This window comes from Sus scrofa, chromosome 2, assembly GCF_054392235.1.
Source record: "Sus scrofa isolate SSC_HxYL_T2T_F1_AM1 chromosome 2, Sscrofa_HxYL_maternal_Yorkshire_Landrace_v2.0, whole genome shotgun sequence".
NCBI lineage: Eukaryota > Metazoa > Chordata > Mammalia > Artiodactyla > Suidae > Sus > Sus scrofa.
The window spans coordinates 142,753,358-142,773,198 of NC_139384.1; the positions used below are offsets into that span (position 1 = coordinate 142,753,358).

At 35.6% G+C, this 19,841-nt stretch overlaps 1 protein-coding gene across 13 annotated transcripts in view; it reads left to right on the forward strand.

Moving 5' to 3' along the window:
- ADAMTS19 (ADAM metallopeptidase with thrombospondin type 1 motif 19) overlaps positions 1 to 19,841 on the forward strand; it is a 467,308-nt gene that overhangs the window by 284,542 nt on the left and 162,925 nt on the right. For all 13 annotated transcript variants that reach the window (XR_014838760.1, XR_014838761.1, XM_085014505.1 and 10 more), the window contains one exon: positions 411 to 454. Coding sequence is in view for 11 of the 13 variants with exons in the window: in XM_085014505.1 (XP_084870631.1) it covers positions 411 to 454 (44 nt within the window). In the remaining 2 variants the exon portion in view is untranslated. The remainder of the gene's footprint in view (positions 1 to 410; positions 455 to 19,841) is intronic.

The following is a 19,841-nucleotide window of genomic DNA, read 5'->3' on the forward strand; positions in this document are numbered from 1 at the left end:
TCTTAGAATTAAAAATTAGTTAATTTGGAGTTCCCATCATGGGTCAGTGATTAATGAACCCGCCTAGTAACCATGAGGTTGCTGGTTCAATCCCTGGCCTCGCTCAGTGGGTTAAGGATCTGGCATTCCCGTGAGCTGCAGTGTAGGTTGCAGACATGGCTCAGATCCTGAGTTGCTGTGGCTGTGGTGTAGGCCGGAAGCTGTAGCTCCCATTTGACCCCTAGCCTGGGAACTTCCATATGCCGTGGGTGCAGCCCTAGAGAACAAAAACAAACAAAAATAATCAGTTAGTCTTATTTCCAGTTGTCTTAAATTCTTGGAGATAAAGGTTGTGGTTCAGTTATTCATAAAACTATTTTAAAAGGAGTCACATTCTCTATCTCTGTAACATTTTCTATGTTTCTTTCTAGGAAAGATTTCTGTGTACACAAAGATGAACCATGTGATACTGTTGGTAAGTGTATGTAAAAATTTTTACACTTTGGAGGAGTTCTGGGGACCTGGAACACATTCTTCATTTAAATAGAGAAAAAATTTTGAAAGTGCTAGTTTCAATGAAATATTTCAATGAAATAGTTCAGAGAGATATATATTTTAAGTGTATGTGTTTGATCATTTGTCTGCAATTCAATTATTAATGAAGTAGCTTGAAGGCATATAGGTACTATGTATTGGAGAAAAGTTTAAAGAATTCTTTAAGAATATCATGAGTTCTTTTTTGTATTTTTTCCCCAGAAATACAAACATGAACTCAATAAAATTTTATTACTCTTGGTAAACTGAGGCTAAATATGTTAATTCCAGTAGGAATGACCTTTTTCAGGTTACTTTGTTTTTAAGTTATATAGATTTTAAGTTTTTTGCAGGCTCTGTGAAAGAAATTCGGTCTAATTTGCCCAACTAATGAAGATTTTTCTATACATAAAGCAGTAAATTTTCTGTGTTTTGTCCTGGTTATCTAAAAATCCTTAAAACATAACCACATAGCCAATAGAATTAACGAGTCACAGTTTTTAATTTTGAGAGAATGGCCACATTTATGCTAATATAAATGCATGTATATACACTTACCTATCTCAATAGGTTGATGAAGATATAGATAGATAAAACTATAAACCTTTATATATATAGGTATATAGTTTTAAGACATTAACTATATATGTATAGTTTTAATTAAGTTTTATTGGATTATTGGTAAGGTATGTTTAGGAGTCATGATCTGGGAAGTTCCTGGTGGCTTAGCAGTTTAGAATCCAGCATTGTCACTGTTGTGGCTTGGGTCACTGCTGTGACTCAGTTTCAGTCCCTGACCTGGGAACTTATCTGCCACAGGTGTAGCCCCAAAAAAAAAAAAAGAGTCATGTTGGGTTCATATCAATAGGTTAATAAGTATTTTAACTTAACCATATTTGAGGTGTCATATATTCTTTGTGAGGTGAAGAGTTAAAAAAAGTGGCATAAAAGAGAATAAAGGGTTATGGGTACTTAAGAAAATAATTCTAACTATTTCTGTTACACCATCGTCCTCACTTGATTAAACCGGAGATGATAAGTAGGAAATAGTTATGATTATAGTATGAAGCAGATGATATCTGGTTCAAAGAGGACTGTAAGTGTAAAAAGAGCTGGTCACTTAACGAAAAGCTGATTTGATTTCAGGATGATCTCCTAATGTTAACTAACTCATTTTTTCCTGAAGTGTTTTTCGCTTTTCCCTGCATCTCCAGAGATTAAATCTGGATACATGGTTTTAATCAATCTAACCATGGAAGCACTCGATTACCAATAAAGCTTGTCTCAAAATAATTACCCTTTTCCTCTACTTAAACAGCTACGTTGGCCTGAAAACCTTCTTTTAATATAGACAAATCAACTTCTTGCCTTCTTAGAGGATCTGAGTGAAATCAACAATTCTGACAGTACTTTCCATAATTATGAACACAAACCACTCTTTACAGCATAGACTAAGGAAGCAGTTACCAATGTGAGGCAAGCCAATCTTTTTGACTAAGACTCTGTTTAACATCTTCCAAAGTCATGTATACTCAGTCTCTGAAACATTTTCTGGGTTTGAGCATCTTTGAGTAATGAGGTAGCTTGATATGTTGGGACAATTAGAGTATGTATCGTTTGGTGGGAAAATGATGAAATCAGTCAGCAGCTCTGTCCATCTTGGCTATTAAGAATTGATACAAATTGGTTTTAAATATTACAGCATAATATGTGAAAGTCCAGTGCCCTTCCTGAGATGTCTTTGTTTCTGAAAGCTTAGATTCTCAAGGTCTCAACTGGCATCCCTAAATCCTAGTTTCCCCCTCTGCATCTTAGAGCACTTCTTTTTCTCATCACAAATAAGAGATGAGGATCGTTTTACATGTTTAGCCTTGAGCAGAGCAAAAATCTGAGATATTTCATTGGTGGCCATTACATGTAAACCTTTAACAACCAAGTCAGAAGAGTAGTCTCTTCATCACAATCCATGTTCTCACACACACACCAAAAAAACCTTCCTTTCACACTAAATATGCTTATACCTAGTGACGTATATATTGGTAACGTTGATAAGGACATTTGTGAAAAATAGGCATTGTGGTTGCCACCTCATCACTCATGTACATTCCCCCACCCCCACTGTGCAGTTGTGATGCCAGGTGGAAAATGACCCTCCTCTACTGATGGGTCATGAATCATCCAGGCTTATTGATGGGATGGTTTTAGGACATCAGGCCTAAACCAGTTAGCATTTGGCATTGGCATCGTTGGAACATGTGACCTGTTACCTCTTTCTGTTTGTCTGTCTGTCTCATGAAGGTGAAGAAAAGAATAGTTTTCATGGTTGAATCTTGGTCATATTTGTCCCCACTGCACAAAACTTGTAGCCCTGATCACTATCATCATAAAGCACACCAGCCTTTGGGTGAATCTGAAGTCATATGTTGCAGAATAGAGGGAGGAAAAGTGCCTTTCTCCTCCATGATGTTGTTGAATCACTGCATCCTCCAACTTGACGCAGTCTAACCTTTGGGCTTCTGAATCTGTAAGCCAGTAAATATCCTTATTATTTAAGCCAACTTATAGTTTTTATTTCTGTAACTTTCAGCCTTAGCAAAGATCTGCCCTGATATCCATATATATACTCATTTATAAGAAAAGAAGACTATAGGGCAATAGTAATAATTTCCATTCTTATTAAGAGAGTGCGGGTAAACTGGTTTGCAGTTTGTCCTCAAAATTAAATAAGCATGTGTATCCTGCTGGTCATTTGCACAGCTCTCAATTCTAGTATAACAAAACAAAAGAGATTTAGGGCTTAAATCAATAAGATATCTATTGACACACATTTTTAAATCTCCTCATATAACATTATGGGTTGTATTTTCAAATGCCTTTCTTAAGTTCAGATGAATTTTCAGATACCTTTCTTAATTTCATGTATTACTGATGTAAAGTCAGTCCATTTCACACTGGATACTATAATGAAAGAGAGGAAGGAGGATGAAGTAGATTTAGTATCTATTAGTTTGGATAATATGGGGATGAATGGTTACTTTACCATGACGGTTTTTCCTGTTCCTAGTGAGGGGCAAGGAAAGCAGTTAAAATTTTGAATTTAGGTTAACTTGAATTGTAAATGGCAAGAAATGCCTGTGTTTTAAAAGCAGTGATAGTACTTATACTGTTTATTGTAAATGGAGCAACACTTTCATGGACATTTTCATTGAATTTCTTCAAAATCTTCTTCAAAAACCCTTCAGAATGTGGGCATAGAGGGAACCTACCTCAGCATAATAAAGGCCATATACGACAAATCCATAGCTAACATCATTCTCAATGGTGAAAAGCTGAAAGAATTCCCACTGAGGTCAGGAATGAGACAAGGATGTCCTCTCTTGCCACTACTAGTCAACATAGTTTTGGAAGTCCTAGCCATGGCAGTTAGAGAAGAAAAAGAAATAAAAGGAATCCAAATTGGAAATGGAGACGTAAAACTATCACTGTTTGCAGATGACATGCTACTATAGCTAGAAAATCCTGAAGATGTCACCAGAAAAATGTTAGAGCTTATCAGTGAATTTGGCAAAGTCACAGGATACAAAATTAATACACAGAAATTGACGGCATTTCTATACACTAACAATGTAAGATCCATAAGAGAAATTAGGAAAACAATCCCATTTACCACTTCCTCAAAAAGAATAAAATACTTGGGAATAAACCTACCTAAGGAGACAGAAGATATGTACTCCAAAAAATGTAAGACACTGATGAATAAATCAAAGATGATGCAAACAGATGGAAAGATATACCATGCTCTTGGATTAGAAGAATCAATGTTATCAAAATGACTCTACTGCCCAAGGCAATCTACAAATTCAGTGCAATCCCTATCAAACTACCAAGGACATTTTTCACAGAACTAGAACAAAATATCTTAAAGTTTGTGTGGAAGCACCAACGACCCAGAATAGCCAAAGCCATCCTGAAAAAGAAAAATGGAGCTGGAGGAATTACGCTCCTTGACTTCAGACTATACTGCAAAGCTATAGTCATCAAAACCATATGGTAATGGCACAGAGACAGAAATATAGATCAGTGGAACAGGATAGAAAGCCCAGAATTCAACCTACACACCTACAGCCAACTAATCTATGACAAAGGAGGCAAGAATATATAATGGAGAAAAGACAGCCCCTTCAATAAGTGGTGCTGAGAAAACTGGACAGCCACATATGAAAGAGTGAAATTAGAACACTCCCTAACACCACACACAAAAATAAACTCAAAATGGATTAAAGACCTAGATATAAGACCGGATACTATAAAACTCTTAGCAGAAAACATAGGCCAAACACCCTCCGACTTAAACCACAGCAATATCTTCTCAGATCCACCTCCTAGAGTAATGACAATAAAAACAAAAACAAACAAATGGGGCTTAATTAAACTTCAAAGTTTCTGCACATCAAGGGGAAGTGTAAACAAAACAAAAAGAAAACCCACAGAATGGAAGAAAATATTTGCATATGAAGCAAATGACAAGGGATTAATTTCCAAAATTTATAAACACCTTCTGCAGCTCAATACCAAAAAAAACAAACAACCCCATCAAAAAATGGGCAGAAGATCTAGAGAGACAGTTCTCCAAAGAAGACATTTAGATGACCAAAAAATACATGAAAAGATGTTCAACATCACTCATCATTAGAAAAATGCAAATCAAAACCACTATGAGGTACCACCTTACACCAGCCAGAATGGCCGTCATCAAAAAGTCTACAAACAATAAGTGCTGGAGAGGGTGTGGAGAAAAAGGAACCCTAGTACACTGTTAGTAGGATTGTAAATTGGTGCAACCACTGTGGAAAGCAGTATGGAGATTCCTCAGAAAACTAAAAATAGAATTCCCATTTGATCCAGCAATCCCACTCCTGGGCATCTATCCAGAGAAAACCATGACTCGCAAAGACACATGTACTCCGATGTTCGTTGCAGCACTATTTGCAATAGCCAAGGCATGGAAACAACCTACATGTCCATCGACAGAGGAGTGGATCCAGAAGATGTGGTACATATACACAATGGAATATTACTCAGCCATTAAAAGGAAAGAAATAATGGCATTTTTAGCAACATGGATGGACCTAGAAATTATCATGCTAAGTGAAGTCAGCCATACAATGAGACACCAACATCAAATGCTTTCACTGACATGTGGAATCCAAAAAAAGGACACAATGAACTTCTTTGCAGAACAGATGCTGACTTGCAGACATGGAAACACTTACGGTCTCCGGAGGAGACAGTTTGGGGGGTCGGGGATGTGCTTGGGCTGCAGGATGGAAATCCTGTGAAATTGGATTGTGATGATCATTACACAACTACAGATGTGATAAATTTATTTGAGTAATAAAAAAAAGTAAAAAAATGCTTTACTGTTAAAAAATGCCAACCATTAAAAAATGTCTAAACTCTCTAGTTCTGTTGTCATTACTGCTTTACAGATGAAGAAACTCTGAAACCGTATAGAGCGTGAATTTCCAAGTCGGACACCTAGATTTAAATCAGTGCTCTACTGTTTATTACCCACAGGAATGTGGGCATATTATTTAACACCTTGAAAGTTTGAATTTCTCACCTTTAAAATGAATATGTTATGGAACTCACAGAGGCAGCTAGTTTTTAATTGGTACTGAGTAGGCATAGTTTCTATCACATCCTTTTACTCCCTGCAGAGAGGTTACAGATTTGCCCAGCATCATTGTTAGTACAAGCCACATGGTGCTAGCCTCTACCTCAGATGTTACTATAATGAGAATCAGCTTTCCTTATAACATGATGCATTTGTATAATTTAAGACAACACAACTAGAAAACTGACGGTGAGAAACATAGCTTTGAATGAAGTTTTTAAATAAAACTGTGTAAATTAAAATATATAAAGAAATGGCAAATATAATCTTATTTACCAGCATAAAGAAATGGCAAATATAATCTTATTTACCAGCATTTTAACTTTGAAACAATAGGATATTTTGTTAATTTGGTGATACAAGCAGTCTGTGCATTTTCAATAAACCAGGCTATATCACTCTTATGGAATATTGTAAACAAATGCTTCAGTTGATAAGTTATATTTATTTGTTAAGATTATGTTTGAAAAGCTATGTATAGGATAAAAAGTAAAAGTTTTTTTTAGCATCCCCTCAACCACACTCTTTCCTGTTGTTTTAGTTAGGCAAATGAGTAAGTAGGTATAGATACTGGGAGAAAAAAAAATAATATTAAATGTTCTAATCAACAAAGTGTCAATTCTGAAACATATGTGTTCCCCTTTTAACATTCCTGAAATTGGGGTTAATTTTGTAATCAGTGGCCTCCTAGAATTGTATCATAGTTTAAGTAAAAATTTTTAAATCTTAGGTTGAATGAATGATGATGCTATTCTTAAAATTAAGGAGAAATAAAGTATAATTCTGGATGCAAGTCCCAACTTGCAGTGACTCAATTACTACTGGAATAATGGTCCCCAAAGATGTCCATGTTTAATGGACTGGAACCTGGGAATGTGTTAGGTTTCATAGCAAAGGGAAATGAAGCTTGCAGGCAGAACTATGGCTCCATATCATCTGACTTTAAAATAGGGAGGTGGTTGTGCTGGCAGTCTGGTGTGCCCAGTGTAATCACAAGGTCCTTAAAAGAGGAAGAGAGAAAGAGATGAGTTCCGAGGCAGAGAGGGATGGGATGGCTGAAGGAAGGCCCAGAGAGTTGTGATGTGAGAATGATTGAACTTGTCATTACTGGTTTTGAGACAGAGGCAGGGGGCCCCAGACAAATATCTAGAACCTGGAAAAAGGCAAGGAAACAGATTCTCTCCTAGAGTTCAAGAAAGGAGCACAGACAGCCTTGTGATCCATTGATTTTAGCCAGTGAGATCTAGGTCAGATTTACAGTGTAGAGAATTGTAAGATTGTAAGTTTGGGCGTTTTAAGCCATGAAATTTGTAATGTTTTGATACAGCAGCAATGGAAAACTGATACACTTTCTAATAATCAATTTTCCCCTCCTATAACTTAGAGAAAAAGGATAAGGAAACATGATATTCTTAAATCTTTAGGCTGTGGAGTCAGAAGTTCTGTTAGATTTAAGAACTGGTGAAGAGTTTGAGATTAGAGAAACAATTATAATTTGGATCAAGATATATAAATTTATATAAAGAGCCACAAACTGGGACTGTACTAACAGACATGATTAATTATAGTTGACTATTTCTAGCTGAAAAACTAGACCAAAAAAATAGCCTCTATCATCCACTGACAATTTAAGAAATCTAATCAGTTCTTTAAAATCTTTCCAAGTAAATGCCAAGCCCTGATGATTTCACAGATGATTCCTACTAAAATTCCAACAAACAGATCACTCCAATATTATACAAGCTATTTTAGAGAATAGAAAGGGGTGAATTAAAACCATATAAATTTCTTCCCAAATCCTAAAGTGGACAGTATGAAAAGGAAAAATAATAAACTCTTCCCAATAAATGAAAGAACTCTAAACCAAAAATTAGCAGATATTATCTCACAATGTATTTTTAAAATAATCAAGCCAGGTTATTTTATTTGAGATTTATTCCAGAAATTCAGGGTAGTTTAACATTAGAAAATCTTAAAATGTAACTGTATAATCCAATTAAAGATAAACACCGTATGATCATCACAATGGATAAAGAAAATATCTTTCAGGCAGTTCAAAACCTATCCATGGTGAAAACTCTTGGCAAAATGGGACAAAGTAGGAACTTGTTTCACTAGGTTAACAATATTTACAAAAAATATATAAATATAATTTTTAAAAATAGTGGAGCATTAAAAGCATCCCTTTTGAAATAAAAAAAAGTAGGGGACTCTATTATCATTCTTTCTAGTCAACAATGCATTTAAAATTTTAGACTTTTAAATGAAGTGAGTGTTATTATTGTTTACATTTTTAAAAAATTGAGAGAATAGAATTAAATTTTTAAAATTAACAGTAGAGTTAGCTAGGTAAATAACAAATCAGTATTCAGTAATCCATTGCATTTTTTTTTTCTTTTTAGGGCCTCACCTGTGGCATATGGAAGTTCCCAGGCTAGGGGGTGAATCCAAGCTGTAGCTACCAGCCTGCACCACAGCCACAGTAATGTGGGATCCGAGCTGCATCTTGCAGCCTACACCACAGCTTATGGCACTGTGGGGCCCTTAACCCACTGAGTGAGGCCAAAGATCAAACCCACATCCTCACAGATACTAGTCAGGTTTCTAACTGTGGAGCCATAACAGGAACTCCCCATTTGCATTTTATATACCAGCAATTGGCAATGATACATTTAGTTTAAAAATTATATTAAATATATAAAAAATAAAATTACTTGGACTATATCTGAGAACAAATACATAAGACATAGGGAGCAAAGTATTGAGCTGGCTTGCAGTTCAGTGAAGAAGACCTAACTCAATGAGAAGATAATCACTATTTATGATCCAGAAGATTAAAATGCTGAAAATGTCCATTTCCTTCAAGTTAATATGTTATTACACCATATTTTAATAAAAATTCTAATGGAAGTTGTGGAGAAAAATTGACAGGCTGATTCTAAATATTATATGGAGGAGCATAGGCCTAGGAATTACCAAGAGACATTTGAAGAAGGACTATGGAAGAGGAATCTGCTCTATCAGGTATTAATATATGGTATATTATAAATAGGACAATGCAGTTGCCCCATATTTGGGAAATGCTAATTAAGGCCAAACACTGGGAGAGGAGAAACCTGATATTAAGATAGTCATTCAAATGGAGAAAAGTTGAAACGGGATTCCATATGGTTTAAATTGAAAAATGAGAGAAGTTGAAAGTGGAATTCCATATGGTTTAAATTTGTTTAATTTAGAAAAAAAAATATAGAAATATAATTTTCTATTTTTGAGGTAGAAGCTTATTTCGTAAAAAAGGACACAAAATGCTAATCATAAAGGAAATGCTTAATTCAACAGTATTAATAAGTTCTGTCTATCATAAGATATCATTGAAACCAGAGGGGGGGAAAACAAGCTTCTATCTGGGAGAAAGCACCATAGTTCATGGATTTTAAGGTACCTTCATTGTCACTGATTTTAAAACATGACATTTTATGAGTCTTTTTTCTAAAGAGAAAAAGTATGGTGAATTATAGTTGTAAAACATTATTTTAAGACATATCACGATGTGAATCTTGGAATTAGTGATACAGAATAATTGCAGCATATGTAACCAGCAAAGTATTAAAACCCAGAGTATAAAAACAACCTCTATAGATCAGTGAGTAAGAAACAAACAAGCAGATAGACATGCTAAATAGAGTTGTTCCCATCATCCAGGGTTTTGCTTTCTGCAGTTTTCAGTTAACTTGCAGTCATAACAGGTCCAGAATATTAAGTGGAAAATATCAGAAGCAATTTGTAACTCTCAAATTGCACATCATTCTGGAAGTGTGATCCTGAAATCTTGTGCCATCCTATTTTGTCCCACCTGGGACGAAAATCCACCCTTCTTCCAGAGTTGGTCACTTACTAGCCATAGCTTGGTTATCGGGTCTCCTCCTATAGTACGGCAGTGCTTGTGTTCAAGGAACCCTTAGGTCACTTAGTAACTGACCCGAAAACACAAGAATAGTGATTCTGACAATGGGGATATGCCAGAGGGAAGCCATAAAATGCCTCCTTTTAAGTGAAAAGTTGAAAGTTCTGGACTTCATAAGAGAAGAGAAAAATTATATGCTGAGTTTGCTAAGATCTCTGGTAAGAATGAGTGTTGTATCCATGAGATTGCGAAAAGAGAAAAAAAAAATTCATGCTAGTTTTGCTGTCACACCTCAAACTGCAAATGTTATGGCCACAGAGCACAAGTGTTTAGTTAAGATGGAAAAGGCATTAAGTTTGCACAAGATATTTGAGAGAGAGAGATCACATTTACATAACTTTTACTGCAGTGTATTGTTATAATTGTTCTGTTTTATTGTTGTTAGTCTCTTATAGTGCCTAATTTATAAATTAAACTTCATTATAGGTGTGTATGGGATGTACAGAAAAAAGCATAGTATATATAGAGTTTGCTATTATTTGTGATTTCAGGTATCCACTGGGGGTCTTAGAACATACCCCTGATGGATAACATGGGACTAATGTAGGGTAAAAAAGTTAACAACCATTTTTAGAAGAGAATACATCAAGGATAAACTTAAAAAAAAAGAAATGATTTCAATATCATTAGTGACAGGGGAAACATACATTCAGATAGAAAGATTTCTACCAATGAGATCGATAAAATTAAAAATCTGACATTATCAAGTGGTGGGAAGACCGCGAATCTATGGAACACCTTTACGCTTCTGGAAAGAATGTAAGTTGGTATACCCATTTTAGAAACTTTTTGGCAGAATCTACTAAAACCTCTGACCATTAATCCTATTCTTAGGCATATACCTAAGAGAAACCTATGTGCACTAAAGGCATATAATAGAACATTGGTAGTTCCATCAATCAAGAATAAATTAATTGATCAGTCTTTGAAGAAACCACAGTGTGGTGTTGAACTGGACAATATCTGGTAGAAGAGCATAGAAATGATAAAATATAAAGCTTCAAGCAATGAAGAATTTCAGCATTTTCATTTTCAGTTCATTTTCAGAGGATGAGAACTCAGCAGTTCTGAGCCTGAGAAGATACAGTTAGAAATTTAAACATGCATACATAATTTATCGAAGTCTAAAGCTTTTTTCCTCTCTCAGGAATACGTGGTCCTTAGAATACTTCATACTCCCTGCCTTGATTATAGGGTATTATTTTTTAACATTTAATTTCTAAACCTCACAAGATGTTTCTATAGCCAATGCTTAATTAGATTTCTCTACATATTTATACATGTATTAGTTATTCATTCTTTCTTACAAGTCAGAACTTTTTTCTGACCATACACTCCTGCTGACTGAAGTGATGTTAGAATTTCCTTTAGGAATGGTCCACTGGTGGCAAACCTGTAAGTTTTTCTTGGTCCGAAAGTGTTTTAGTTTCATTGTCATTCTTGAAAGGTATTTTAACTGGGTATAGAATCCTAATATTGAAGGTTCATTGTTTGGTTTTGTTTCCATTTCAGCACATTGTGGATCTAGTTCACCTGCCTTCTGGCATTCATGGCTGCCCTTGAGAATTCAGCCATCATTTGGAACTCCTTTTCATGAGATCTACCTGGCTTTACTATCTTGTCATATTTCTTGTTCTGTGCCCGCACAGTGGTAAATGTGCTGCCTCCCAACCTTCCCTCCTTTCTTCCACTTTGCCTGCCTGCCATCACCCATCCATCCATCCATCATCCATCCATCCAAAATGTCTAGTTTCTGATTTATTTTTTTGTCACTTTATGTTCATCATGCTTCCTGAATCTGAAGATTCAGCTTTTTTGTTTTGTAGAATTATCTTAATAATACCTCTTCACATATAGTTAATTACTCCCATTCTTTCTACATCCTAACAAAGTTATATTGCAGCTTCTTGTTCTGGTTTATATACCTCTTGTTCTATCTTTATATCTATCCCTATCTTTCTATGCTGTGTTCCAGGTAACTTTTTTGCAGTATTTCTCAACTTATACTAATTTTCTCTTTTCTTTTTTTTCTTCTTATGGCTACATCTGCAGCATATGGAAGGTCCAGAACTAGAGGTCATATCGGAGCTGCAGCTGCCAGCCTACCTATGCCACAGCCACAGCAATGCCAGGTCCAAACCACATCTATGGGTTGTGCTGCAGCTTGTTGCAATGCCAGATCCTTAATCCAGTGAGCAAGGCCAGGGATCACACCTGCATCTTCATGGACACTATTTGGGTTCTTAACCCACTGAGCCACAGTGGGAAGTCCTCTTTTCTTAATATGCTATTTATTTTTTAAAATTTCAGTGACCCTTGTGTCCAGACATTCCATTTAACCTTTTTCAATATCTGCTAGGACATTCCCTCTCGTGTTTTCAATCCCTTCTTTTAGGTGAAAATCATTTAAAGTGTACTTTTAAACAGTCATCAATTAATAATTCTATTGTTGAAGTTCTTGTGGTTCTAGTCTCATTTTGCTGAATCCTGTTCATGGTGACTTGTCACTCCTAGGTTATATAATTTTGCATTTGAGCTCTTATTTCTTGAGACTATTTTTATCTGATGGAGTACTGTATGGCCTGTAGAAGAGGGTGCCTCTCTCAAGATACGATTTTTATTCACAAATAACTTTAGTCTTTTTAGGGCTACACACATGGCATATGGAAATTTCCAGGCTAGGGGTTGAATCAGAGCTACACCTGCCAACCTACACCACAGCCACAGCAAGGCAGGATCCAAAGCTGCGTCTGCGACCTACACCACAGCTCACTGCAACCCCAGATCCTTAACCCACTGGGGAGGACCAGGGATCACATGGACACCAGTCGGGTTCATTAACCACTGAGCCATGACGGGAGCGCCCCTCAAGGTATCTAAGTGAATTTCTTGGGTTAGTATTCTTGTACCTTACAAGTAATGTAAGTTAGATTTCTGAATATTCTCAGAGACATTTTAAAATTTTATTTATGTATTTATTTATTTGGGAAAAAAGAGTCTGGGTCAAAGTAGACAAGTTTTTATACCATTAACTTTTGCCAAGGAGTAGTTTGTTTTTCTAACCTTCCCTTTCACTTAGCAGTTTGTGTTGAGGGAAAAGGAGATGGTATCCCCTCCCCTATATGTTATATAGAGAAAGCTTTACGTAGAAGTTTCAGTTCCAAGACTTTACCTTGAGAAATCTCCCAAGGCACTGTCTTTTTTGTATATTAATAAAATGAAGTTTTTTATTGAAGTACAGTTGACTTAGAGTTTTATATTAGTTTCAGGTGTACAACATAGCGATTTGGATATTTTTATTCATTACAAAATGATCACCACAATAAATCTGTCACTATACAAAGTTATTACAATATTATTGACTATATTCCCTATGGAGTGCATTACATCTTGTAATTTTACAACTGGATATTTGTATCTGTGAGTCTGGTTCTGTTTTATTTATGTTTGGTCTTTTGGTTTTTGATTATACATCTAAATGAAATCATATGGTGTTTGTCTTTCTTTGCCCAGTTTATTTCACTTAGCACAGTACCCTCCAGGTTCATCTGTGTTGTCATAAATGGCAGGATTTCCTTCTTTTTCTGTCTGAGTAATATTCCATTATGTATACATAGTGTGTATATATAAGTATGTGTGTATGTACATATATATATATCACATTTTTTTATTCCATTCATTTATTGATGGACCCTTGGGTTGCTTCCCTATATTGGCTGTTGCAAATAATGCTGCAGTAAATAATGAGGTTCATATATATATATGTATATATATATATTTTTTTTTTTTTTGGTCTTTTTGCTATTTCTTTGGGCCGCTCCCGCGGCATATGGAGGTTCCCAGGCTAGGGGTCGAATCGGAGCTGTAGCCACTGGCCTACGCCAGAGCCACAGCAACGCGGGATCCAAGCCGCGTCTGCGACCTACACCACAGCTCACGGCAATGCCGGATCGTTAACCCACTGAGCAAGGGCAGGGACCGAACCCACAACCTTATGGTTCCTAGTCGGATTCGTTAACCACTGCGCCATGACGGGAACTCCCATATATATTTTTTAAATTAGAGTTTTTCTTTCTTTCAGAGTAATACCACAAATGGAATGGCTGGATCTTATGGTAGTTGTACGTTTAACTTTTTGAGAAATGTTCTTACTGTTTTCCATAATGGCTATAAAAGGGCAGCAGATGAGAGTACCCTTTTCTTCATATCCTTGACTGTGCTTGTTATTTGTTGTCCTTTGGTAATAGGCCTTCTGACTGCTGTGAGGTGATATCTCATTGTGGTTTTGATTTGCATTTCTCTGATGACTAGTGATAGTCACTTTTTGTATGTCTTCTTTGGGAAAAATGTCTACTCGTTTTCTCTGTCCATGTTAAAATCAGATTTAAAAAAAATAATGTGTCGTATTGGTTCTTTGTGTATTTTGGATATTAACCCCTTATTAGATGTATCATTTGAGCATATCTTCTTCTCAGTAGATTGCCTTTTCGCTTTGTTAACTGTTTCCTTCACTGCTAGTGAAGGATTGCAAAGCCTTTTTTAGTTCGATGTGATCTCATTTGTTTATTTTTGCTTTTATTTCCTTTGCCTGAAAAGACAGATTAAAAAAAAAAGTCAAAGCCTTTTAGTGCCTATGTTTTCTTGTAGGCGTTTTATGGTTTCAGGTCTTGCATTTAAGTTTTTGGTCTTTTTTTTTTTTTTTAGTATATTTTCATATGTGGTGTTAAGAAAGTGGTCCAGTTTCATTCTTTCGCATGTAGCTATCCAGGTTTCCCAACACTGCCTATTGAAGAGACTGTCTTTCCCCCTTGTATATTCCTGCTTCTTTTGTTACCAATGAACTGATCATAAAAGTATGGCCCCATTTCTGGGCTTTCTGTTCTGTTCCATTGATCCATGTGTCTGTTTTTATGCCAGTACTATACTGTTGTGATTACTATAGCTTTGTAATATAGTTTGAAATCAGGACGTGTAATACTGTCCTTCTTTCTTAAGATGGTTTTGCCTATTCAGGGTCTTTTGTTGTTTCATATAAATTTTGGGATTGTTTTTTCTAGCTCTGTGAAAAATGCTATGGGCATTTTTTATAGGGATTGCATTAAATTTGTAGATTGCTTTCGATTTTATGGACGTTTTCATGATATTGATTCTTCCTATCCATGAGCACCTTGTATCTTTCTATTTTGTGTCATCTTAAATATCTTTCTTCAATGTCTTATAGTTTTCAAAGTACAAGTTTTTCACTTCTTTCATTAAAATTATCTTTCTGAAGAGATTATTTTATTCTTTCTGATGAGATTGTAAATAGGATTGCTTTCTTTTCTCTGATTGTTCTTACTATACATTAATGTAACAAACTTCTGTATATTAATTTTGAAACCTGGAACTTTATGGAATTTATTTATCATTATTCTAAAGTTTTTTGGTGAAGTCTTTAGGATTTTCTGTATGTAATATCATGTCATCTACAAATAGTGATAGATTAACATCTTCCCTTCTAGGTTGGCTGATGAGGCAATATTGTTGTCTCAATGTGCTGGCTAAAGCTGAATGTCTTTGGATTTGAGTTTGGCAAATACACACAGGCAGCCAAGCCCATCCATGCTAGCTCAAAACTCTGCATTTTCTTGTCTTGTTTCTTTAGGCTCATGGGAGTGTTTTCCTCACTTTTATACCAAGCCTTGCATTTAAGAGGATTTTTGGTGTTTTTATTCTAGCATTTATGCTAGAAATGGATCTCAAGAAACAAACTTTTAAAGCGTCATTATCCATATTTTTATGCATGCTGCAACTATACTTGGTCACATGATCCACTTCCTCATTGACATTCACGTGTGCTATGGTACTGATTTGGGGAATTGGTTCTATGTGTGTGATGACCCCCACAAGTTTTTTTTTTTTTAAGTAATTCTAGAAGCTGTACTATAGATGCTTAAATTGTCTATATGCTCTAAGGTAGTAAACCTCAAAGTTTTTGGTCTTGGCATCCTTTTACACTCTTGGAAGTTATTGAAGATCCCAAAGGGGTTTTTTTATGTATGTAATATTTATCAGTTGTCACATATTAGAAATTAAAACTGAGAAATTATACAAATATTTAAATTAATTTAAAACAATGCATCCAATGTTTGCATAAAGAATATGCTTTTTATCAAAACTATATTCCTTATTACAAACAAAAACAGTGAGAAGACATGAATTTGTTTTATATTTTTGCAAATCTCTTTATATCTGGCTCATAGAATGCAACACGGATCTTACATCAGCTTCTGCATGTAAGGGGTTGCTATTTGTTATTTTGGTTTAAGTGTTTGAGGAAAATCTGGCCTCATAAAGAGGTGTAGTTGGAAAATGGATGAGTAGTTTGAGATTTTTATGAATATTCTTATTTGAAAGTACACTAAAATTCAGTGGTAGTATCTTAATAGTGAATTGTGGCAACATGGAATGAGAACACATATCAGTAAATGTTTATACTCTCTTACTTTGGTAGCTGTTAGTATACCTCACACTTTGAGTGCTTTAACTATACATGGCTTTTTAGAGCATCAGTGATTGGTCAGTTGGAAAACGTTGGTTCACTGAATTAGGCAAATCTTCTAAATGTCAGCTTATTTCACCATACTGTGTATGTGTGTGTGTGTGTGCACGTGTGCACCTGTGTATGTCTATATAATATATATATAATATTTTTAAACTATATACATTTTATAGTGTATATATATAAATACTATTTATATATCAAATCTCATATTTGTTAATACCACCATTGAGCACATCAAAAGTGTTTTAAGTTTTGAGAGGCTGCCAAGTGTATGATGGTAGATAAAAGTTTTCCAGTATTTCTATTTCACTCAAAAGTGAATTTATCATTGGCATAAAACAAGTGCTGTCAATGGGTTTCCTTGGAATGACAGTCTTACTTTGTTCATTTTAGGGTTATGTCAGCCAAATTCCCAAATCTGAATAACCATTGTTTGTCTGTCAGCCATTCTTTAATGGCGTTCAGTGAAAAGTACAGTGAGCTCAGCTCAAAACTCAGACAATCTCGAAGTGCTTTTCTTAGAGACCACATGCTATTTTAGTCTGCAGCAGAAATGCTTTATGTATACTTCCGTTTTTATTAAAGTACAGTTGATTTACATTTTTGGGTCAATTTCTGCTGTATAGCATAGTGACCCAGGCACATACACACACACACACACACACACACACACACACATTCTTTTTCTCATACTATCTTCCATCGTGTTCTATCATGAGAGATAAGATATAGTTCCTTGTGCTGTACAGTAGGACTTTATTGCTTATCCATTTTAAATGTAAGAGTTTGCATCTACCAACCCCAAACTTCCCATCCATCCAACTCCCCCACCTTGGCAGCTGCAAGTCTGTTCTCAATGTCTTTGAGTCTATTTCTGTTTTGTAGATAGGTTCATTTGTGCCTTATTTTAGAGTCCACATGTAAGTGATATCATGTGGTATTTGTCTTTCTCTTTCTGACTTGACTTAATATAAGAATCTTAGTTCCATCCATGTTGCAGCAAACACAGTATTTTATTCTTTTTTTATGGCTGGGTAGTATTCCATTGAGTACTCTTCCACATCTTAATCTATTCATCTGTTGATAGACATTTAGGTGTTTCCATGTCTTGGCCACGTGAATGGTGCTGCAATGAATGTACAGGTGCATGTATCTCTTTGAATTGTAATTTTGCCTGATATATGCCCAGGAGTGGGATTGCTGTATCATATGGTAGTTCTATATTGTTTTCCATAGTACCAATTTACATTCCCATTAAGAGTAAAGGAGGATTCCGTCTTTTGCACACCCTCTATAGCATTTGTTATTTGTGGGACATGCTAATGATGGCCATTCTAACTGGTGTGAGGTGGTACTTCAGTGTAGTTTTGATTTGCATTTCTCTAATAATTAATGATGTTGAGCATCTTTTCATGTGCCTATTGTCTATATGTATGTCTTCATTGGAGAAATGTCTCTTTAGGTCTTCTGCCCATTTTTTGACTGGGTGGTTTGTTTTGTTGTTGAATTGTATGAGTTATTTGCATATTTTGGAATTTAGGCCCTTGTCCATTGCATCATATGCAAAGATTTTCTCCCATTCTGTTGGATTGTTATATAAAATATTTAAAAATGTATATACACAAGTGTTTGAATCTAATAAAATCATTACGTATTGCCGCTTCATCTGGGACATTTTATTTATTTATTTATTTATTTATTTATTTTTAGACTTTTAGGGCTACACCTGTGGTATATGGAAGTTCCCAGGCTAGGGAACTGGAAATTCCTATGCCACAGCCACAGGAATGCAAGATCAGAGCCGTGTCTGCGACCTACACCCCACCTCATGGCAACATCGGATTCTTAACCCACTGAACTAGGTCAGGGATTGAACCCACATCCCCCATGGATGCCAGCTGGGTTCATTACTACTGAGCCATGATAGGAACTCCCTCACCAAGCCATTTTAAAGTGTATTTGCCATTTTTCTTCCTGGGAATGAGTGTCAGTGAAAAATAAAATGACTGACAGTGAAGGCAGTTTTTCCCACCATTGCTTTAGCACCATTAGTGCAAATGTTGCCTGTTCTGCCTTTGCGGACCTCTTGAAAAACATCTTAAAAGAGCCACTGAAGAGATACTTTGGCAGCTCGGAATTCTGCAGAACACTGAGAAATTCTGCCATAACCTGGCAATGATTGATAATCATGGTGGCGGTCATTGGTCATGGTATATGCATGTATGTGTGTGTTTTATCAAACCGTTTATATTTATAGTATAGAAAATTGGTAAATACTTAGACCCAACACGTGTACATGTTGATAAATACGAGTTTCCAGCTTTGAATGTTTTCTAGTGAATGTTGATAAGAGAGGTTGTGCATTTGTTACCCCCAGATTTCCAGTTCTGGGATGCCTTTGGTGCTCCCTGCATCTCTTGCTTCAGTATCATTAATAAACTGTCTCCTATCTTTCAGGTTGCAATAATAATTTATTCTTCTGTACACTTCTGAACAATTCTATGTATTTATAAATTGTCAAACAGGCATATAGACCACCTAGGAAACAAGCATCAAAAAAGAAACATACTCAGTGATTGAAACATACCTAAATAACCGGCCCCCTTTTTTGGGTCACCTCCATGGCATGTGGCAGTTCCCAGATCATGGATTCAATCTACACCACAGCAGCGACCCAAGCCACTGCACTGACTATGCTGTATCCTTAACCCGCTGAGCCACAGAGAACTCCTAAATAACCCTTTTATATTGACATTGTCCATGTGAGAATCACTACACACTTTGCTTTCCAAACCCCAGTACATTCTCCAAACCACATTTCAGCAGAAGTAATCATTTTTATTGAGTGAGAAGAGGAGGTCAAGCCAATTTTTTAAAGTTGTTTAATTTTTACTAGACATCAGTTGTGACATTGTCTCTTGCCCTGAAGCACCTAAGGCACAGAGAATTTCAGAGACTGAAAATACTCAAAGAAATTATTGAGATCATCTCCCTACTTTAATATCCTTTTAGTTAAAACTATATTTTCTACTGAAAAATCATAATAGTTTAATATTCAATATTTCGAAACTGGCAATCCTTTGGAGTAGGAAAACAATAAACTTAAATTTTTCTCTATAACTCTTACTTTCCAAATGAATTAG